Genomic DNA, 19823 nt, shown 5'->3' with positions numbered 1-19823 from the left:
TACAGGCGAAGCGCGAATCCACCGCTGGCTGCCTTTAACAAATGGCTGCTGACTGTACGTAAGCTGGAGGGGATCCTTCAGCCTGTGCAGGCTATCTTGCAGGCCATACGAGCATTACAGGAGGGGATGGAGAAGCTGGAGGAGAAGGCGGATGCGCCTCTGAAGGCCCTGAAGGAATGGTTGAGGCGGCACGACGTGGGATCCTCCAGCCAAACCGATGCCGCGGTATAGGCGAGTGTTGCCAGTACCAAAAGTAATAAAGGAAACCCTAGCAAAAGGAGCCAGGATGATTCTGAACGGACTCAAGTAGTAGGGGCTCCGACAGTGGATGCGGCAGTGATGACGAGTCGTGCCGAGGAGGCGGAAGCAGCAGAGGTGAGTGCAAGGAGCCGGCTAGTGAGTGCTGGCTGCCACAGCACAGCGCTCCACATGCCGACGGCAATCTCGCTGAAGTCCACAGGGGAGCAGACTGTACGGGGTCTCCTTTTTCCCCATAAGGTGACCTAGACTATCATTGTGCCCCAGAATAAAAAGAGGAGGACCCGGAAGCGGAGGACCAGGTCTCCCAGGGTGAGCCGGTGTGCACACCTGCATTAAAGGGCCACACTTCGTGGGTGTGGAGAGAAGCTCCAAACCTGCCTGGGGACAAGGCGGAGTGGAGATACCCCACTTGTTTCAATGCCTCGAGGGCACGGACACGAAGAGGGAGCCGGTGCTACGAGTGCCATGGGATTGGGCATACATGGACCCTGTTTTTGGTCTTTTTCAGATCGTGACCGTGGACTGAAGTATACCGGCCCCCTACTGTGGAGTAAACCAGCCCTTGTGGGACAAGCCGCTTCGCCCTACAGGCTTCAGCTGGGGGAGGGGCAGTGTGGCAGACGACCAGGAACTGTTGCTGAACCAGGAACTGTGTATGCCCGGAGTGCTCCTGGGTGCAAAGGCAGCACTAGGAAGTGCTGCCAAAAGACCATCACCGAGCACCTGGAGCATATCCGGGGAGGGATAAAAGGGACCGCCTCACTCCATTCGAGAGGCTGGAGTTAGATGGAAGATGACAGAGCTTGCGAGAGAAGTGTGGAGGCAGCTGAAGGAATAAGGACCGAGTACATTGTGGTTTGTGCACGCTATTGTGTGTTGTTGTGTCACAAAATAAACGATGCGTGTATGTTGGGAAATCATGAGCCTCCGTGTCTGTCTGTTGCCTGGCTATCTTTCACAGTAGCCAAAATTATAGTTATAATTTTATATGCTTTTTTAGTTAACCATTTCAGTGAATGCTACCCCCGAATTTACCAATCTGTTTATGCTTCAAATAAATGTTAATTATTGCTATCCTACTCTAACATTGGCATATTGAACATGATGTTTGAAGATTATTTCTGAACAAAATGCTTTATGGGCTGTCAATACTTGTCTGCCCTTCACTTTTTTCTCTTAATTTTTTCTAGTTATTTTATTGAAACAGAAACTATGATGAACACACAGGGATACTATTGAGATCAAATAAGTATGTGAGCTGGTTGGTTCGTCTGTTAATAGCATCTTGTTGTTGACTAACAAATAGTTAAGAAAACAAAGAAGCAATTATAAAAGACTTTAAATGTAGCTGTAAAAATGTAAGTAAAATTTTCAAATTCTAACAATTAAATTGGGTAAAATATACCAAAAAAGCATATTCCATTAGAAGCATTGCTTACTAAGCAAGAAGTTAACAGGAACCAAAAAATGCTGCCACTCAGGACATCCATGTAAACAGCTCAACATTCTTGGTGGATTAGAATAAGAAGTTATAAAAATATATAGATGGACTAACAAAATAGTGAATGAATGACAGTATGCAACATGCCAATTAAATGTCTTGGTATACTAGAAAATTGCCATTATATGTAAACAGGAAAAGATCTGGAAAAGCATTTTAGGGTATGATTGTGCAATTATAATTAAGAATTATTACAGCTGCATCAAAATTTTACTTTATGTATTAAATGGAGCAGAGTTTTTTTTACCTTTCTAATAGGTGGTTTTATGATGACATCTTCAAAAGCATCATCTGGTTTAACTGTTGTGAAATTTTCATGCAAAATAGCTATTTTTTTCTCATTGTCCCATCCAGAAGGTCTATTACAGAAAGAAACATTATGCAGAGTTACTTGTATGTATAGCTATTGTCACAAGTCCTAATTCAACATTGCCAGAGTTCAGAGGTTACTTTGACTTGACCAGGAAACACTAAATAGTATCTATGATAGTAATGGTAAAAAGAGGTAAATACAGCATTTTATTAAAGTGGGAAAAGCTATGGACTGGCATTTTCCAAGACATCTTACATTTGATCAACAGAATTTATTTGTGTATTCTTGAAAGTTGGGATTTCAGTTCTTCCACCAGCTTAATACTAGACTAGTGATGTCACCGGTCCACTCTTTTTGGGCAATTTATGTGAGAACAGCTGCATTGTGCCCATTCATGATTTTTGTGTACAAGTTCCCCTTTAATGGCAAATTTAAGTTTCTGAGAATGTTCAAAAAATATAATGTACTAAAGAATGACAAGGCTTTATCTTTACTGTAGTAGCTATTCATCCATCCATCCATTATCCAACCTGCTATATCCTAACTACAGGGTCACAGGGGTCTGCTGGAGCCAATCCCAGGCAACACAGGGCGCAAGGCAGGAAACAAACCCCGGGCAGGGCACGCACAAACATACACACACACCAAGCACACACTAGGGACCATTTAGAATCGCCAATGTAACCTAACCTGCATGTCTTTGGACTGTGGGAGACACGCAGACACAGGGAGAACCTACAAACTCCACGCATCTCCCAATTTACACTTACCAGATGTTGATTCCTCTGTCTCAGTTACATTATTTGGATTGAAACTGAAATGAATAGACTTTGAAACTGTATCAATATTCACCACCACTCCCTTTATCATTCTCACTTACGGTTAATAACACTGGCAGTGTCTAAACCACTGCCCAGCCCAGCTAGGTGGTCCAAAAACAAAAACTTTAACTAAAGGCAGAAGTGTTTAAGTCATTGCTTGCAAAAAATTTTATTCAATGAAATTGACTCCTGTGTATTATTTAGTGCTGTGGTGTTTGTTACACATATATTCGTTACACTCCTGTTAAGTTTTAAAAATAACTATTTAGTTGTTACTACTGACTTTATTTTAGCAATGAAGGGTGCTGTCACTGCTCAAACTCTAAACAAATTAAAACACCAAAAAAAGACTTATTCAGATTTTCCACAAGTAAAATGGGGTGTGTCCCTTTGGAGGAACAATTTTAGGGAAAAACATTTGTATACAGTCTTTGAAATTTTAACTTGGAATTGGAAGAAAAAGAAAAACAAACAAAAAGACCTTCCTCCTTCAAATATTAAATCAAACAAGCTCAGCATTAAATAATACATACAAATCACAAAATATAACAAACTTAACACAACTTGAGTTACATGCTGTTTGTACACATTTCACATAAGTTACTCTTTTAAGAGCTTAATTAATAAAGATTTTTAATGACCACAATTTAAAAAATAAAAAAACAACAAAGATACAAAGATTAAAAAATGTTGGTGTATTAGTGTTATATTAGTAAAAGTTATTATTTAGCATAATAAACACAACTTACATGAAAACTGCATCTTTTTCTACCACTAAGGCAGGATTGGTAAATTGGAAGCCATACATTTTATGTACAATGTATTTATAAAGAAGATCCAAATTCTTTTCTTCTTTAACTGAAGTATAAATCAAGGCCGCTCCATCTAAAGAATTGATGTAAGGATTTTTTTTTTTTTTTTAAGTTGCTCAAGCATATAATATATATTTTGTAATATTTTCAACAAGTAAACCATTACAAAAAGAAAACATTTCATAATCTATCTACAAAACTGTGTTTCCTTCCATTTCATTTCCAGATCTTAACCACAGAATACTAAAAGCCTAACTCTGAGCTCATATTACTTCTTCCACATTTGCTGGACTGCACTCTTTGTATTTATTAATTTCACCATAAAATCTGCTTACTCTATAAAGAATGTAAAAAAGATACAGTGTAAGCAGAATCTTCGGATATGAGACTGGATAAAATCAAAATGCTCTTCTTTATAGTCATGTTCCTTCTCTAAGACACTCACTGCGTCACACTATAAACAAAAGGAAAAAAAAAAACCGAATTTTGAAACACCTACAACATCAGTGTAAATAAGTACTATACTGTACATTTAACATTTTAATTAAAAGGTACAATGAATAAGCACAAGAGGTTAAACTTCTTTCTTGATATTCCTAATTTTAAAACATTATGCAAATAAGGATGAGGAAATACTGGGAAGGTGTTTTTTTTTTTTTATTAAATAGGGGATTTTTTCAAAGAACACAGCAAAAATGAAAACCAAAACAAAAAATGTCATTAAAAATCTCCATCTTAACTACTTGTTTTTAATAACCTTAGCCCCATTTAACCACTTTATACATTATAAAAATCCTTTTCTGCTTCTTTGATACTACCATAAACTACCTGAAATAGAAAATAATGTAATGTAAAGTGTATTGAGGATGTTTAAACGAATATGTAACCTACTGATAAAAAAAATAATTTACTGAAATTACAAATCCAATCATACCTTAAATTATTAAATGTCCTTATGAGAGACATGTTCCTCATGCATGTTCTTTTGTTTTTGTTTTTTTTTTTTTAAATCCCCACACTTTCAAACATAAAGCATATTATTAAAATAAAAACTCTAAATGTATAATCACAATTGGTCAAAGAAAAACAGATTTGTCTAGAAATTTCTTCTCTTACATGAGAGACTAGACAGCATCTAAAAAAATAAATGTGTTTTAAACAGACGTTGCCAAGGAGCACAAATTCACCCAACAGATGGTTCTTCGGAAAATTTTAAGAAACATCAGAACAGAAGTCTGCAATTGAAAGTCAAGAAGATGAGCTCTGAAAGAAAATTTTAAGGTGATTCAGTTGCTTATATTAGAAATCCAAATTAAGAGGAGTTCTGGGGGGGAAAAGTTAGTGCATTGGAACCAGGAGGTTCAGATTTTATGATGGCAATGTGTTCCCTAGTTTCTCTGTCCCTTAAGAGTATAAAACCCACCTACTGAGATTATAAACTGCCTTTTCTTTGATTGTAGTGCATTTGGGTAAACTAAGATAAGGAACAACAAACATCAAGAAAGTGCAGCCAACAAATTGTGGTGTAAGAAAAAGGGTGCAAAATGGTAAACCAGTGGCATTTTCTAAGTAGGAAAGTGGACAATTCATTCTTTCAGCTGTACAATTAGGTCTACTGGAACAGCAGAATAAACTGAACTCTTTAATTTGTTTGATATTCTTAGTTACTTAATATCCAATTATTGAACATCCTTTTTCTGCTTAACCTTTACTTTAATTTAACCTAATCTATCAATATAGTCAGTAGTAATTGACCACTCTATTCCAAATGTAGCTCTTAGTGAAACACACATAAAGATGGTAGCACTGCAAAGTCAATAATTTGATCAACAACATGCCTTACAGAAACTATCACTTCAAAAGGAGGACACAATGATTTACCATGTGACAATTATTCAGAACTTTTACATGCTTACTTTGGTGCAAACTATTAGCACTGGAATGCCCAAATTGTGCGTGAGTACATTTTCACCAAGAGGAAGGACAACGCTGTCATCTTCTGACCCTGACAATGTAGGTGCTCGTCTTTGCGGAGATCCCTGAGTTGTATCTTCAGGCTCCACGTATTCCTGAAATTCCTTCACCACTGCAGAGATCAAGAAAAAAGCTGTAACAGTTTACGTCTACATATATGCTCTTACCGATTACATTTTGCATGGGAGGAAATCAATTCAGTTTTGTCAAAGTATTCCACAATGATTACCAGCCTCAGAGCATAAAAGCAGTATCACTGAGGCACATAAAACTAGTATTTGTAAATTAAACTTAATATAAACCTCAACCTGGCTGGGACGCCACAATACTTTCGAATTTTTCTGCTTTCATATTCTGTACCTTTGTCTGCATGTGTATTGTGCCATCGTTTGTTTGAGCCTTTCGTATTCCACTGCTTTCATAATCTCTTACCTGCCTTTTTGTCTCTATTTTCCGTATTGTCCTTATACGCTTTATATGTGCTGGGAGCACATGATCTGTGTGTACTACGTGCTTTTACACGACTGAGTGTTTTTTGATGGGTGTGCTCATATATGATATCTTTTGTAAGTAGGGCGTGTCTTGCAAGAATCTCATGTTTCACGTCCTTGCGAGACCTCCCTGGGACAATCTCTTGGCACCAATTCTCATGTTTACGGTCCCCACGAGTCGCTCCATGGCAAGTCTCTTTTGTCTCGCGGGTCTTTTAAATGTCTTCCGAGAACTTCCGAGAAGATCACGTATTGTCGCCTTGCTTTTGCTTTCCAGGATTTTTTTTATAATAGAGAGATATAAAAGTGCCACCAACCTCCAGGTTTTACCTTTTTTTTCCCTGTAAGATGGAGGACCTGCTTGCAGGGCTGGATGCAGATTAACGTCATACCCAGAATGAAGCAATTGGAGGTTAAGTGCCTTGCTCAAGGGCCCAGCAGAGTACAGTCACTTCTGCTGTTTGCAGGATTCAATCCCTAGCCTTAGAGCCACTATTCCACACTAAGTTAGTTAAATGTTATTTCAGCAAACTGAGTTAGGAACTGGGTGCTCAAACAAAATGCCTATGCTTTACTTTAGTTAAATTGTTTAAAAAGACTGCCAACTCTTTTTTTGCTTGTTTTAGTATTAATCTCATTCACTATTTTTTAACTGTTTTTTGTTTTTCCTAATGATAATGAGGATTCATAAATTACAAAACTTTTTTTTTTTTTTTTATTACAATGTATCAAAGATTTATGCATGTCATTTGGGGTGAATATTTTTACCTTGGTTTTTAAGATTTTCATTACCATCATTTGTATTCATTCCACTTTTCCTGTTTGTTCTAGTTATTTAGGCTGTTGTTTAATAAAGGATAAGTATGGAATTTTTTTTTCAGTCAAAGTTATTTCTTCACAAATATAGTAATACAGTGGAACCTCGGTTTGCGAGTAACTTGGTTTACGAGTGTTTTGCAAGACGAGCAAAAATTTTTAATAAATTTTGACTTGATAAACGAGTGAGGTCTTGCAGCATGAGTAGTATGTATACTCTTAGTCTGCTGAGCGTCATGTGATCACAACTGAGCTGATAGTTCTTCTCTCTCTCGCTGCGGGATTGTGGGCAATCGTCTCCTATTCTCTGTCTGAGTCGGCGTGCCTCACTCATAGTAAACATTCGTACGAGCGTATACTGTTTACTACAGCATTAGCATTGTGACTGTGTGCGCACGCTTGTGTGTGTGTGTGTTGTGACGTGCGAGTCCCGTCTTGCACACTAAAACACAAAGCTGAGTCTCAGTACTTTAGCAACAGCAGCTTTATTCAGCTTGAAACAGACACAGCAGTCAGGCAGGGCCCTGCACATTTATAATGTTCCTTGTATCACCCATCGACGGCAGGCGCTTATAGCATGTCCGCGATCTTTTCGGATTCACTTTTACAGCGAACTGCTACAGCACTGGGAGACTGCGATTGCTTTGGGACGCTCTTCCGCGTGTCGTCCCATTGGGTGGAATCCCACAAGAGTTTAGAAACTCACTCATCACTCACACCAGCCATGATTCTTTTCAAAGGTAAAGTGCAGGTTAATTTGTTTTATGTATTTTTACTTTATATTTTGTATTAATCTTTTTTATATGAATAGTTTTGGGTTGTGGAACAAATCATCTGAGTTTCCATTATTTCTTATTGGGAAATTCACTTTATTATACGAATGCTTTGGACTACGAGCACGTTTCCGGAACGAATTATGCTCGCAAACCAAGGTTCCACTGTATATGCAATTGCCACTCGAAACTGTGTTCCATGTTTCAGTGTTTTTTTGTATAAATTTAAAAAAAATATTTTGCCCACACTGGCACTTTACAATGGACGCAATGGGGCACGAAGCACCACTGGAAAATAAAAGCCAAAAACTTACAGAATATGTCCTCTTTGAATTTCAATAAAAGAAAGTATGCCTTCAAAGTTTCTGACAAGAAGGATCTGGAAATAATGACTTTATCGCATATTCTAGGTACTGTTTTTATACAAGGTAAGGTATCTTTTCAGTTTGCTTGTGTTAGTTCTTTCATAAGTACAGAAGTTAAATCAAAACAAAACAAAAAATGTGGCACGAAAAATTTCCTGTGGTCGGTGAAAAGCTTTTGCAGAAGACTACAAGTGCTGAGGTAGCTCGCATATCCGGTTGTCTTTTAAAATGGTTGAATCTCATATTGGCAATTTCTTGTTCAAAAATGACATGTATAAGCTGTTTTACAATGTGTGCGTAATTGCAAGACATGGATTAATACTCAACAACAGTCTTGACTTGAAAAATGGGCATCTGTTTTTTGGCTTTACCCATGCCCTGTTAATTTCAATGTAAAACACCACTGATATATTTTATTCAATTTATAGAAAATGCAAGACTTGTATATGTACCTTGCTTGTGAAGAAATAACTTAAGACCTGGAAAATACCAAACTTATCCTTAAATGGACACACTAGACAAGAGCAGCTGTAGTCTTTAAGAATGACTTGTGCTGGTGCCTCCTTTGCTTGTCATTAATTATTTTTAGATTGCTGCCTTAATTGCAGACTCCAATAAGGATGTCACAATAACCGATACTTTGGTACCAAGTCAATACCAAAATCTCAAAAAAGTAACCTTTTTTATGGTATTAATAGTACAGAGTGAATGTCAGTATTGCACTCATGCAAGAGAGCAAGTGGACAAAATTATTTCAAATGGCATAATAAGCAGTGAGAAAAACATGGGTAAAAATTACATATGAAAATGGCTCAAATTTGTAAAAAAATAAAGTAATGCATTAATACAGGTTGAAAAGAGAAACAGCAAAGGTCATGACTAGAAACGCTTTGTGTTTGAGGCAGGAGAATTTCAGCTTGTGATGGAAGGAATTCTACTTATTTAAAATCAAAAAAACACACACACTTAGGCTCTCACTAATTGCCCTTTTTATCCGATTCTGGAATTAGTATAGAAACAGATTTGTACATGCTTTAAGAATGACATAATTAGAATGATTCGATGAGGTGTAATCATTTAACTTGTAGTGTCATGCATTTGTAAGAGGTCATGAAAAAAAATGGCTAGATTAACTGCTTTTTATTAGTGTCCTACATAGTACCAGTAAAAGAATGGTGACTTCACATTCATTCTCTAAATATAATGAGCACGTCTACTGAAAATCCATTTGTACAAGCAGGACTATAGCATGTGAGAGGACTGGACGATGATGAAATTAGTTTCTCCATTCTCCATTTAGTTGCTCCATTTCTCCAAAACAAACTTTATTCAGTACTTCAAAAAACAAGGTATCTCCATATTAATATGACATGTATAGAAGCACAGCAAATGCTGGAACGTGCAGAAACCAATATAGGCAAAACAACACACTTCAAAATTAACTAATTCATTAGTTCAGATATAATGATGTTTGAATTTTTATCTTTAGCATTGATTTTAAGAAGTATCTTTCACGGAAAATATCATATAACTTTAAAATGTGCACATACTATGATGAATCGGGTAGTCTTTGATTATATTCTTTACAAACCCCATTTATTGCTACAGTAGGGAGACTCCTCATCTGTGACACATATTAATGTTTAAGCTGTGCATTGTATTTTAATATTGATGAATTCCAATTACCAGTCTCCTTAAATGACAGTTGGTGAACTACATTATGGAAATGCCACTATTTTAAGGATGTTGTTTCTATTAGCATTTATATATTTTATATTGTACTAGCTGTCCACTGCTGCTCCAGCCATCCTCACTGGACAGGTCTCAACTACCCGAGGAGCATGTCACTCTCAGGTCTGGACCCAGAGGCACTACACTGTTATTTCTATGGTGCATCAGTTGAAAAACACTTGTGGAGTATAATCAAGTCATTGATGGTGATGAGCAATTGAGGATAGCATTTGCAGAGTTTTAACGTAAGATTTCAAGTATGCCCATTTAAGAGATGCATATTCTTTCAATTAAATCAGTCTTTAGCAGAGCATTCAAATTCAACAGTCACTTCGATCGGTTTTTCACTTTGACACAACTGTGTCTCACATGCTATGCCAATTTGAGAATGAATACATTGGCTTAATTTTATTATTGCTTTCTTTTCAACTTGCTTTTTAGGAAGGCACTCAAAATCAGGTTGTACTTGCAGATCAATGTCATTATTCATGTTTAACCATGCCATTAATTTTTGTTTAAATTCCTTTGTGTTAATTCTATATTAATTTAATGATTAAGTGTGTATTTATGTTTTGCTATATGTATTAATTTTATAATTACGTTTTAATGTTAGATGTGATTAATCACTATTAATTACATACATTTAATTGACACACAGACTGTATATATTTATATATTCACACACACACATATATATACACACATCTTTTATTCAAGACTATAAAAGAAAAGGCTTACTGGGGGAAGAGGGGGGAAACACACTACAAATACGATCATGTAGCCGCGGGGTGGGATAAGAACATTCTCCAATAGGAAAGACACAAGTCTAGTTCTGCCAGCATTATTATTGAAATAAAATACACCATGCTGTGAAGGAAAAAGTAGCTACTAGTGAAGAATAATCTTGCATTAAATTCAAACGTGTGAGGGACACTTTGGTGTCATAATTGATAAAGTAGTAGCATAGTTCACAGAAAAGTGACTGTTTATGACTGCCATAAAATAGATACACTAAACGGAATTACGACATTGAATCTAAATAGTCAACCTAGACTTTCCTTTAATTAATTTTAACGTATTTTCACAGTACTTTTGCTAAATCCTGATGATATATGGTAAACAGTCTGGTTTAACAGACTATCAGACGACCACTAAAAACCCAGAATCATGTAATCTGTTTTAGCACCTTGAATGAAATTATTTTATCATCACTTTTGAACTGTAACCTGAGAATGTCACTTTATATTAATATAGTGTATAAAGCACATTTTGCAAAATCTAACGTATCTATTTAACAGTCGTGACACTAAAATGCTATTCTATCTATTAGATTAAAAGTTATACTTGGTGATATCCCATAAAAAAAAAGCTGCATATACATAGACTATGACCCTTCTATAACAATGTGACGATAATTGCTCAATAAAGACACAAAATAAAAATGGAAGCCAACCTTTTGATGCACATCCAAAATTTTCATATGTATTGAGAAAAAAATACACAAAATTAGAGAGTGAAAAATAACTATTGAGATTCTTACAACTTTCTACTGTTGGCTATGCTGATTTGAAGCCTAGATGAGCTTTGCTTAAGAATTGAAATGACAATTATCCAGATGTGATACAAGGAATAAAAATGTTTTTAGATAAATATAAAAAAAAACTAATTTTACTTTGCACTATTTCTGATCCTTGAGCATGTAATTCCTAGAACTAGTATCACTAGGGGGCTCCGCCCCCTGCTCGCTTCGCTCGCCAACCCCTGGTGTTGGGAATGACAAAGAGCGTGATGTATGAATGAGATATAGAATAGTGTGACGGTGTAGATCAGGCATGCGCAACCTTTCCGCTATTGACGGCCGCACTACAGACTTTTTACTTTAATAACGGCCGCACTACAGACTTTTTACTTTAATAACGGCCGCCAGTAAGTCCAAGTAAACTTAATAATGTTTTATGATTTATGTAAAAATTTACAGATTACACATTAAAACAGAGTATGATATATCTGACAATATTCAATTTACTGGTCTACATATGTAAAAAAATGTCTACGAAACGTCATATAGGACAAAAAACCTTTACAGCAATTGTTTCAGGAAGTTTGGAAAACATCGCCATTAATGGCTTCCTTGCTCTTGCATGTTTGCAGACAGACTTGCAAAGTCAGGGGACTCGCTGGAGACCATTAGCCGTATTCCAGACTCTAGATTGCTGTCTACCAATCGGGTTCGGTACTTGTTTTTCAGATATTTCATTCTGGAAAACGCTGCTTCGCACATATGATGACCGTTTGCTAATGGCGATAGGCAGTGTATGGACTTAGCCACAAGGCCGTACAGGCGTACACTCCCATTTCCTTCTCAGTTCCATATTGGCTAGCCGCTAGTCACGTGACTTCACATGTACTCCTGGGTGTCAGCCCATTTCAACCGAACTTAATATTCAAGTAAGCAAATCGGCTTTCGGCGTCACCATACCGACCCGGCCGACAAAGATTCCGCGGCGTTGAGACCCCTTACTCGCTGGAGTCCAGAGACCCTCCACCTGCACGGCCGCCATTACGTACACTTTAATATACACGTCCACGGCCGCCAAAGTCCTTGCCCACGGCCGCATGCGGCCGTACGGCCGCAGGTTGCGCACAGCTGGTGTAGATGATGCAAATAGAAAGCAAACAATAAAGTGTGTGGCACAGTGTAAAGGTTTATTTGAAAATTTCTTTGTACACGCCGTTTAAGTGTAAAAGGTAATTCCAGCTCAGAACTTGTAAGGTCAATTAAGATGGTTATTGTTGTGATCAGAGTCAAGTTTGTCAGAGCTTAGAAAGAGTTGTGTCTCTCCAGGAAGTAATGGAATGACTTGGGTATTTATGTTTTCCATATTAATATTTTTTGGACATAATATAGTGCGTTGTGTTAAAAGCGGCATTTGGTCTAATGAGATTGCTGTTCGAAATGTCTCTGTAACTAAGTTGTCGCAGATAAAGGCTTGAGGAATTGTAATAATATGTGCCTGAAGTCCAGCTGTATTGGTGAGTGTACCATCTCTCAGTTGTAATAAGCAATTGTTATGATCTGGTTCTGGACATCGTATCTTTTTTACTAACTGTATCTTTTGAAAGCAATGCCAATTGTCTGCGTATTTTAAGGTGCACTGAACAATAGCTGAGTGCATGGCATCTGGAAGAATAGCTAATCACTGTCTAAAATATCCTCCTCATAAAAGTACCTTTCCTTCAAATCGAATATTATTATTCATAAACGTTTGTAGAAGTTTATGAATGGTGTTGAGTAAGTGACTTCATGCCATTGAACATTCATCAATAAACAACATTTTTTCAAGACGGATGTCACGTGCAGTGCCACCGTTAATGTTCATAGTGGATACCGATTTGTAGGATCTAATGTATTTGATAAAGATTTCACTTTCAGGTACATCGTCAGTTATAATCCTCTGTAGATATTCAGTATATGAATGTAAAGAAGGCAGTCTAATTTGACCCTTTTGACAACAACGTGTAAATGTATAACTTGTATTTCCAGTTGTTTCTTCAGGGAAGTGAACTGAATGACAATGATTGCAAATGACATTCATTAATCCGAATGAATTTTCCTGGTGTATGTTTTTCTTGTGCCGCTTGAGAGGCGCGTTGTTGCATGTGTAGTATTTGGGACGTGGTGTTTTGGAGCTGTAATCGATTTGCCTGTGCTGTGTGAGAAGCCCGTTGTAGCCTTCGCTGCCATTAACGTATGTCTGAGACGGGAGGTGTTTCGTTTTGAATCCGTGCCTGTTGCGATGCAGCACTTTGATTGATAGTTTGCGTCATGTGGATCTAGGATGTAGATTTGTGCATATTTGCGTTGTTGATTTGTTTCAGGGTGCACTGTTCCAATGCGATGCAGTATTTGTGCACATATGCGAAAGTAGTATGGGCCATTGCCTTTTGGTGGCCTGATATTTACTCCGGTATATGCAAAAGCAAATGAACCATTGTAGGATCTAATGCAGTTCATAAAGTTTTTACTTTTAGGTACATCGTTAGTTAGAAGCTTTAGTTGAGCTTTGCGTTTTTGGAGTCGAGACATTTTTTCTTTTAGAAATATGGATAAGTAATAAGGAGAATTGCACTCACTGTTAATATGGAGCCTTTTCTGCGGTTGAACGGTTAATAGTGCCTTATTGTAATGAGATCCACCTATGCTGCATAGCCGTCTATTTTGTTGTTTCTTTCGTTTTCGTGTGTTTGTTCCTGTTATCCTTTCCTTTTCGTTTTGTACCCGTGACCGTGTATTCATGACTTGTTTCTTTCTCATCATGCGAAATATGGATAAGTAATAAGAAGGATCGCAGTCACTGTTAATATGTTTCTTTTTCTGCAGTTGAACGGTTAATAGTGCTTTATTGTAAGGAGATCCACCAATGCTGACACCTATGCTGTCTAGTGTGAAGGTGTTGATGTTCACTTTAGAATATGTGGCTTTGGGTGTCACTTCTTATGGATGTGTGTGTGGGGGGGGGGTTGAGGATTGTTTTCGCGCGAGCGTCTTCTTTCTTTTTGTGTTCCTGTGTCTTGTTGAATCCCCCTCTTTGTGTGTGTCCCGTCCCTTGCTTGTAGGGTCTGTGGGGTGGTTTTGTGTTCTTTTTTTTGTGTTCCATGGGCTTGTTGAATCCCCCTCTTGGTGTGTGTCCCGTCCGGTGCCTGTAGGGGGGGGGGGGTGCCTTGCTGTTGTGCGCGAGCCTCTTTTTTTTTTTTTTTTTGGGTCTAGTTTCGTGTGCAATGTGTTTCGTGCTTTGCTTGCGTTTGAATACTTTTTTATGTGCCGTTTCCTTTTTTCGGTGCTCTTTGCGCCTCATTTCTCAATTTTTCCTGTGCTCACTCCTTTTTTCTGTGGTCTTGTCCGCCTCTCGCGGCCCCTCATCCGCCTCTCTCGCCCTCTTCTATCTGCCTTTCTCGGCTCCTCAGCCGACCCTCGCGGACTCTTTTTGCGCCTGCGCAGTACGTCTTTTTGCAGCTACGGCCCATTGCCGGATGTGCCTGCGTCCATCATCCGGTTTAGCATTCTCGGTTAGTAATATGGATAAAAGATTACAAGAGAATCTGCACACTGTACAAATTAAAGATGACTTAACCTTTGTACCTCTGTATTAATCATCATACAGCAAGCATTCTTTCAATTTCAGTTCTCCATTTGATATGCTCATTCATAGCCATACAATGATAAGCTCTTACATGTGTAAATGTTACACCTTTCCGCAATCTATAATGCCACTATCTAAAGTGGTAAAACAGTTTACTTTACTTGGGTCGTATCAGATTGTGCAGATATTTGACAACTATACTGCTTCCTTCTTGTTTAACATTTCAGTTCTACAGAGTCCATCTTATTATTTTTCTCTGTATGTATTACTATTAGGAGAGATCAAATACAGGAAAAAGCTTGTGTTGCATTTTCTATGCTGAAGTAATTTAGATCCTTAAAAAAATCTAAAAAGAATCCTCTCTATTAGTGTATCATTAAGTTACCACCTTCAATTAGGATAAAGCAGTAAATGGGTTGAAGTTGGTAAACTCTGAAAAACAGAAGCTCTATAAAGGATTTTTTTTTTTTCTACAGAGCCATGCCAGTCACTCACGCACTGCCAGATTTTGTTTTTATCTTGGGTCAAGATGACATTCACCATCGCCATTGCAGGTTCTAAGGCTACCCTAGCAGGAGCAGGTGGAGGAGAGACATTTCTGAGAAGAGAACATAAGAGTACAGAGACAAGGATATTTCTTTTATTCCTAGCAATATACAAAGTTTCCAGTTTGTCATTTAGTGATTTGAGTTTACACAGATATATGAAACATTTAAAATATTTTTTCCTTTGTAATATCCATAAATTTTCTGATTTAACTTTTTTGTTCTACGCTTCTCTAATTTTAAAGGTCACTTACCAGGGACCCCTCTTCTCACTATACTGCTCTCTTCTGGTCTGTTGTGCACAATCTCTCTACAGAAAGAAAATGTGCATATGCTAAAGAATTAAAGACATGTTACTGGATAAAATTGCTGATCCACTGCTGGTGCATTCACCTTTTAACACCACACACTCTACAGCTTATACAAGTTATTTAGCATACAATATCCTTTGCTTTTAATACTTAAAACGGAAAACCTGGTCATTAAAGACACCAAACCAAAGGCTCAAACTAAAGTTTTACTAAAACTTGTCTTTAATCATTGTCTTTAAATTATATTAAAACAATGTATTAACACTGACTAGCTATAAAAGGATTTAATTTTCCATATTCTTGACGGAAAAAAATAACTCGCAGAACTAAGGATGTGTCTTAACTGTTGTGATACATGAATACAAAACAGACCCGACTATATAATACATATCAGGTATTTAAACCAGTTATGTTCCATCTATAGTTAGACTAAAATGCAGCAGCAAAACCCATGACTCAGAGCTTGAATTTAGTTTTGTACAAGAGGCAGATTCCATAATCCCTCCCAGGCAAGGATTAAAAAATGCAGATTTTTTTTTATAGAATTTAGAAGGGAATTAAATTATTTCTGACTATCATAAACAGCTTAATATTAACATATGTATATACTTAACTTAATCTGACATTTTCTTTACAGTAATTCAAACTGAGAAAACATTTAAAATAATTAAAATCACTCCAACAAACCACATAAACTAGAAAAAAGAAAATTTATCAAACCACTTTCATTTATTTTTATTTCTCATCTACAACAATATATTAAAGCTACTTTGGCCATCAATATTATCAACAAGTCACTTTGTAGCTATGGTGGCATGCAAACATTTGGGGACCGTTGACTAAAATAAGTTACTGTAAATAGTTGAGTGAACAGAAGATGAACTGATCAGAAAAAGGCATAACGTTAAAGATGACATATTTCTTTTCAGCATTTTACAACTGTACAGTGAAAAAAGGAAAGGAGCACCATGTAAATGTTTGGGCACCCCAAGATATTTGATGTCTCAGATAACTTTTACCAAGTTTCCTGACCTTACTTAGCTTGTTTGGGCTACGGCTTGTTCAAATTCATCATTAGGAAACCCCAGGTGATGTAAATTGCAAAGCTGTATAAATTGTCTAATTCCTCAAACCTTTCCCCAACAGTCAACAGCCATGGACTCCTCTAAGCAGCTGCCTAGCACTCTAAAAAATAAAATAATTGATAATCACAAAGCAGGACAAGACTTTATTTCAGGTAGCCTTTTCCATAGTTCATAATGTTTTAAGAAATGACAGTAACAGGAATGGGCGGCATGGTGGCGCAGTGGGTAGTGCTGCTGCCTCGCAGTTGGGAGACCTGGGGACCTGGGTTCACTTCCCAGGTCCTCCCTGTGTGGAGTTTGCATGTTCTCCCCGTGTCTGCGTGGGTTTCCTCCGGGCACTCCGGTTTCCTCCCACAGTCCAAAGACATGCTAGTTAGGTGGATTGGAGATTCTAAATTGGCCCTAGTGTGTGCTTGGTGTGTGGGTGTGTTTGTGTGTGTCCTGTGGTGGGTTGGCACCCTGCCCGGGATTGGTTCCTGCCTTGTGCCCTGTGTTGGCTGGGACTGGCTCCAGCAGACCCCTGTGACCCTGTGTTCGGATTCAGCGGGTTGGAAAATGGATGGATGGTAACAGGAATGGTGGAGGTCAAGTTGAGGTCTGGAAGACCAAGAAAACTTTCTGAAAGAACCGCTTGTTGAATTGCTAGAAAGGCAAATATAAACCCCAGTTTGACTGCAAAAGACCTTCAGGAAGATTTAGTAGACTCATAAGCATGGCAATGAATCAATCATGCTTGGGGCTTATGTTGCACCCAGTGGCACAGGGAACAGGTTACTGGTAGAGGAAAGAATGGACTCAAATTAATATCAGCAAATTGTGGAAGCAACATCACACTGTCTGTAAAAAAAAAAAAAAAAAAAAAGTTGAAGTTAAAAGGAGGATGGAACCTACAACAAGATAATAATCTGAAACACCTCAGAATCTACAATGGAACACCTCAAGAGGAACAAGCAGACAGCTTTGCAATGGCCCTCACAGTCCCTCCACCTAAACACTATAGGATAAACAACCTAAACGTTATAATGGATAGATCTCAAAAGAGCAATGCACGCAAGACAGGCCAAGAATCTTGCAGGTTTAGAAGCTTTTTGCAAGGACAAATAGGTGAACATACCCCAAGTAAGAATTGAAAGACTACAAAAATCATTTACTGATACCTGGCAAAGGGGGTGTTTCTAAGTACTGACCATGTCAAGGCCTAAAATGTTCCTTCAGGCCCTTTTCACTTTTTTTTTGTATTTTGTACCAGTGACTGATGGAAATAAAAATGTAATCTTATTTAAAATATTAAAGAAGTGTGTCATTTGTAACTTTATGCCTTTTGGTGATCAGTTCATCTTCTGATCACTTAACTATTCATAGTAACAAACATTTTAAGCAAGGGTGCCCAAACGTTTGCAAGCTACTTTATAAGATATTTATTGTTAAGTGATTTATTCTAGCATTTTTACATTCAGTAAAGTGTACCTGATCACTTACAAACTTTTGTGAAAGAGGATCTATTCCTTTCTACCCATTAATTTAGCACTAACAAAAACACTCTTTTATTTCAGTTCCTATGCATGATCACACTTTTGGACTAATCCAAAATTAACCCTATAACAGGAATGGCCCTAATTGCAGTAATTATGACGTATGCTTGCAACCATCATCATCATCATATTTAGGTTGCTGTATGCATGGGCACCCAGTTTTCCCTAAAGCCCAATGTGTTTCAAAAAAAAAAAAAAAATGACATGATCTAGTTAAAATTTAGCAATGAAACAGATTTTTAGCAGCCTCACTAAATGCCATTTGAAAACAGTATCATGGGTATCTGTCAAGTGTAAATGTTTTAAAATGCTGCCTTAATTTTTTTTTTTACTTTTGTACTGAAAATGGCCTACAGAACAACACTTACACATCACTGCAAACTGGTTGAGTGGGGGTTTCGTGGTTACAAAGAGAGCCATCTAGTTTAAAATTGGTCTGAATTTTTATTTTCATACATTCATAAAATAAATTAGAACTTCTTCCTTATTGTGGCTATGCATCCATTTTTAAATATTTATCAGTTCTCTCATACAGCCTAACATGTCAACTTTCCTAACCTCAAGACACAATCTACTCACAAATGATTTACTGTTCATATTAGTGTGCTTTGAAAGTTGCCAAAACTGAAGTTTTTATATTTCTGCACTTGTACTGTAACTAAATAAAACTCTGCAGAATGGTACCCTTTACTTCCAATTACATTTATTTATTTGGCTGACACTTTCATCCAAAGTGACTTACACACCTGAGATTCAAGACTTGGTTTAATTTCTTTTGTTTTTTGACGCATTTCATGATATATCCTGTTTAGCTTAAAAATCTGAAATATGACAGAATGGTACATCTAGGGCAGAAAGTATCCACTAAGAAAAGATGTTTTGATGTATCAGTATTAAATCAATATCAATTGATAATGGACTGTCCGTCAGGCAGACCACAGTTTGTGAGATCAATGACCGTGTTTCTGATACAGATGTGAGTGACACTGGAGCACCACAAGGAAAGTCCTGTCTCCTTTTCTCTTCACTCTGGACACCTCAGACTATAAATATTACACAAGGTCATGTCACTTGCAGAAATTTTCAGATGATTCTGCACTTATGGGGTGTAATGATAAAGAGGATGAGACAGAGTATAGGAGGTCAGGTGGAGAACTTTGTTTCTTGTCTGCATCTTAACATCAGCAAAACCAACGAAATGGTTATTAACTTTTGCCACACCAAAGAGCCTCTATGTCCAGTGACTATTCAAGGACTGGATGTAGAGGTGGTCCACTCCTACAACTACTTGGGGGTCTACATTAATGACAGGTTGGACTGGTGTCAGAGCACAGAGGAGCTATACAAGAAA

At 37.4% G+C, this 19823-nt stretch overlaps 1 protein-coding gene across 3 annotated transcripts in view; it reads right to left on the bottom strand.

Moving 5' to 3' along the window:
• dync1li2 (dynein, cytoplasmic 1, light intermediate chain 2) overlaps positions 1-19823 on the bottom strand; it is a 76882-nt gene that overhangs the window by 31040 nt on the left and 26019 nt on the right. For all 3 annotated transcript variants that reach the window (XM_051932155.1, XM_028809626.2, XM_028809627.2), the window contains exons 5-8: positions 5625-5794; positions 4069-4162; positions 3646-3781; positions 2010-2121 (exon numbers count right to left, since the gene is read on the bottom strand). In XM_051932155.1, the coding sequence (XP_051788115.1) occupies positions 2010-2121; positions 3646-3781; positions 4069-4162; positions 5625-5794 (512 nt within the window). The remainder of the gene's footprint in view (positions 1-2009; positions 2122-3645; positions 3782-4068; positions 4163-5624; positions 5795-19823) is intronic.

Source organism: Erpetoichthys calabaricus, chromosome 9 (genome assembly GCF_900747795.2).
Source record: "Erpetoichthys calabaricus chromosome 9, fErpCal1.3, whole genome shotgun sequence".
NCBI classification, from domain to species: Eukaryota; Metazoa; Chordata; class Cladistia; order Polypteriformes; family Polypteridae; genus Erpetoichthys; species Erpetoichthys calabaricus.
Note: the sequence above shows the minus strand (reverse complement) of the source record. Positions and strands in the feature narration are given on the sequence as shown.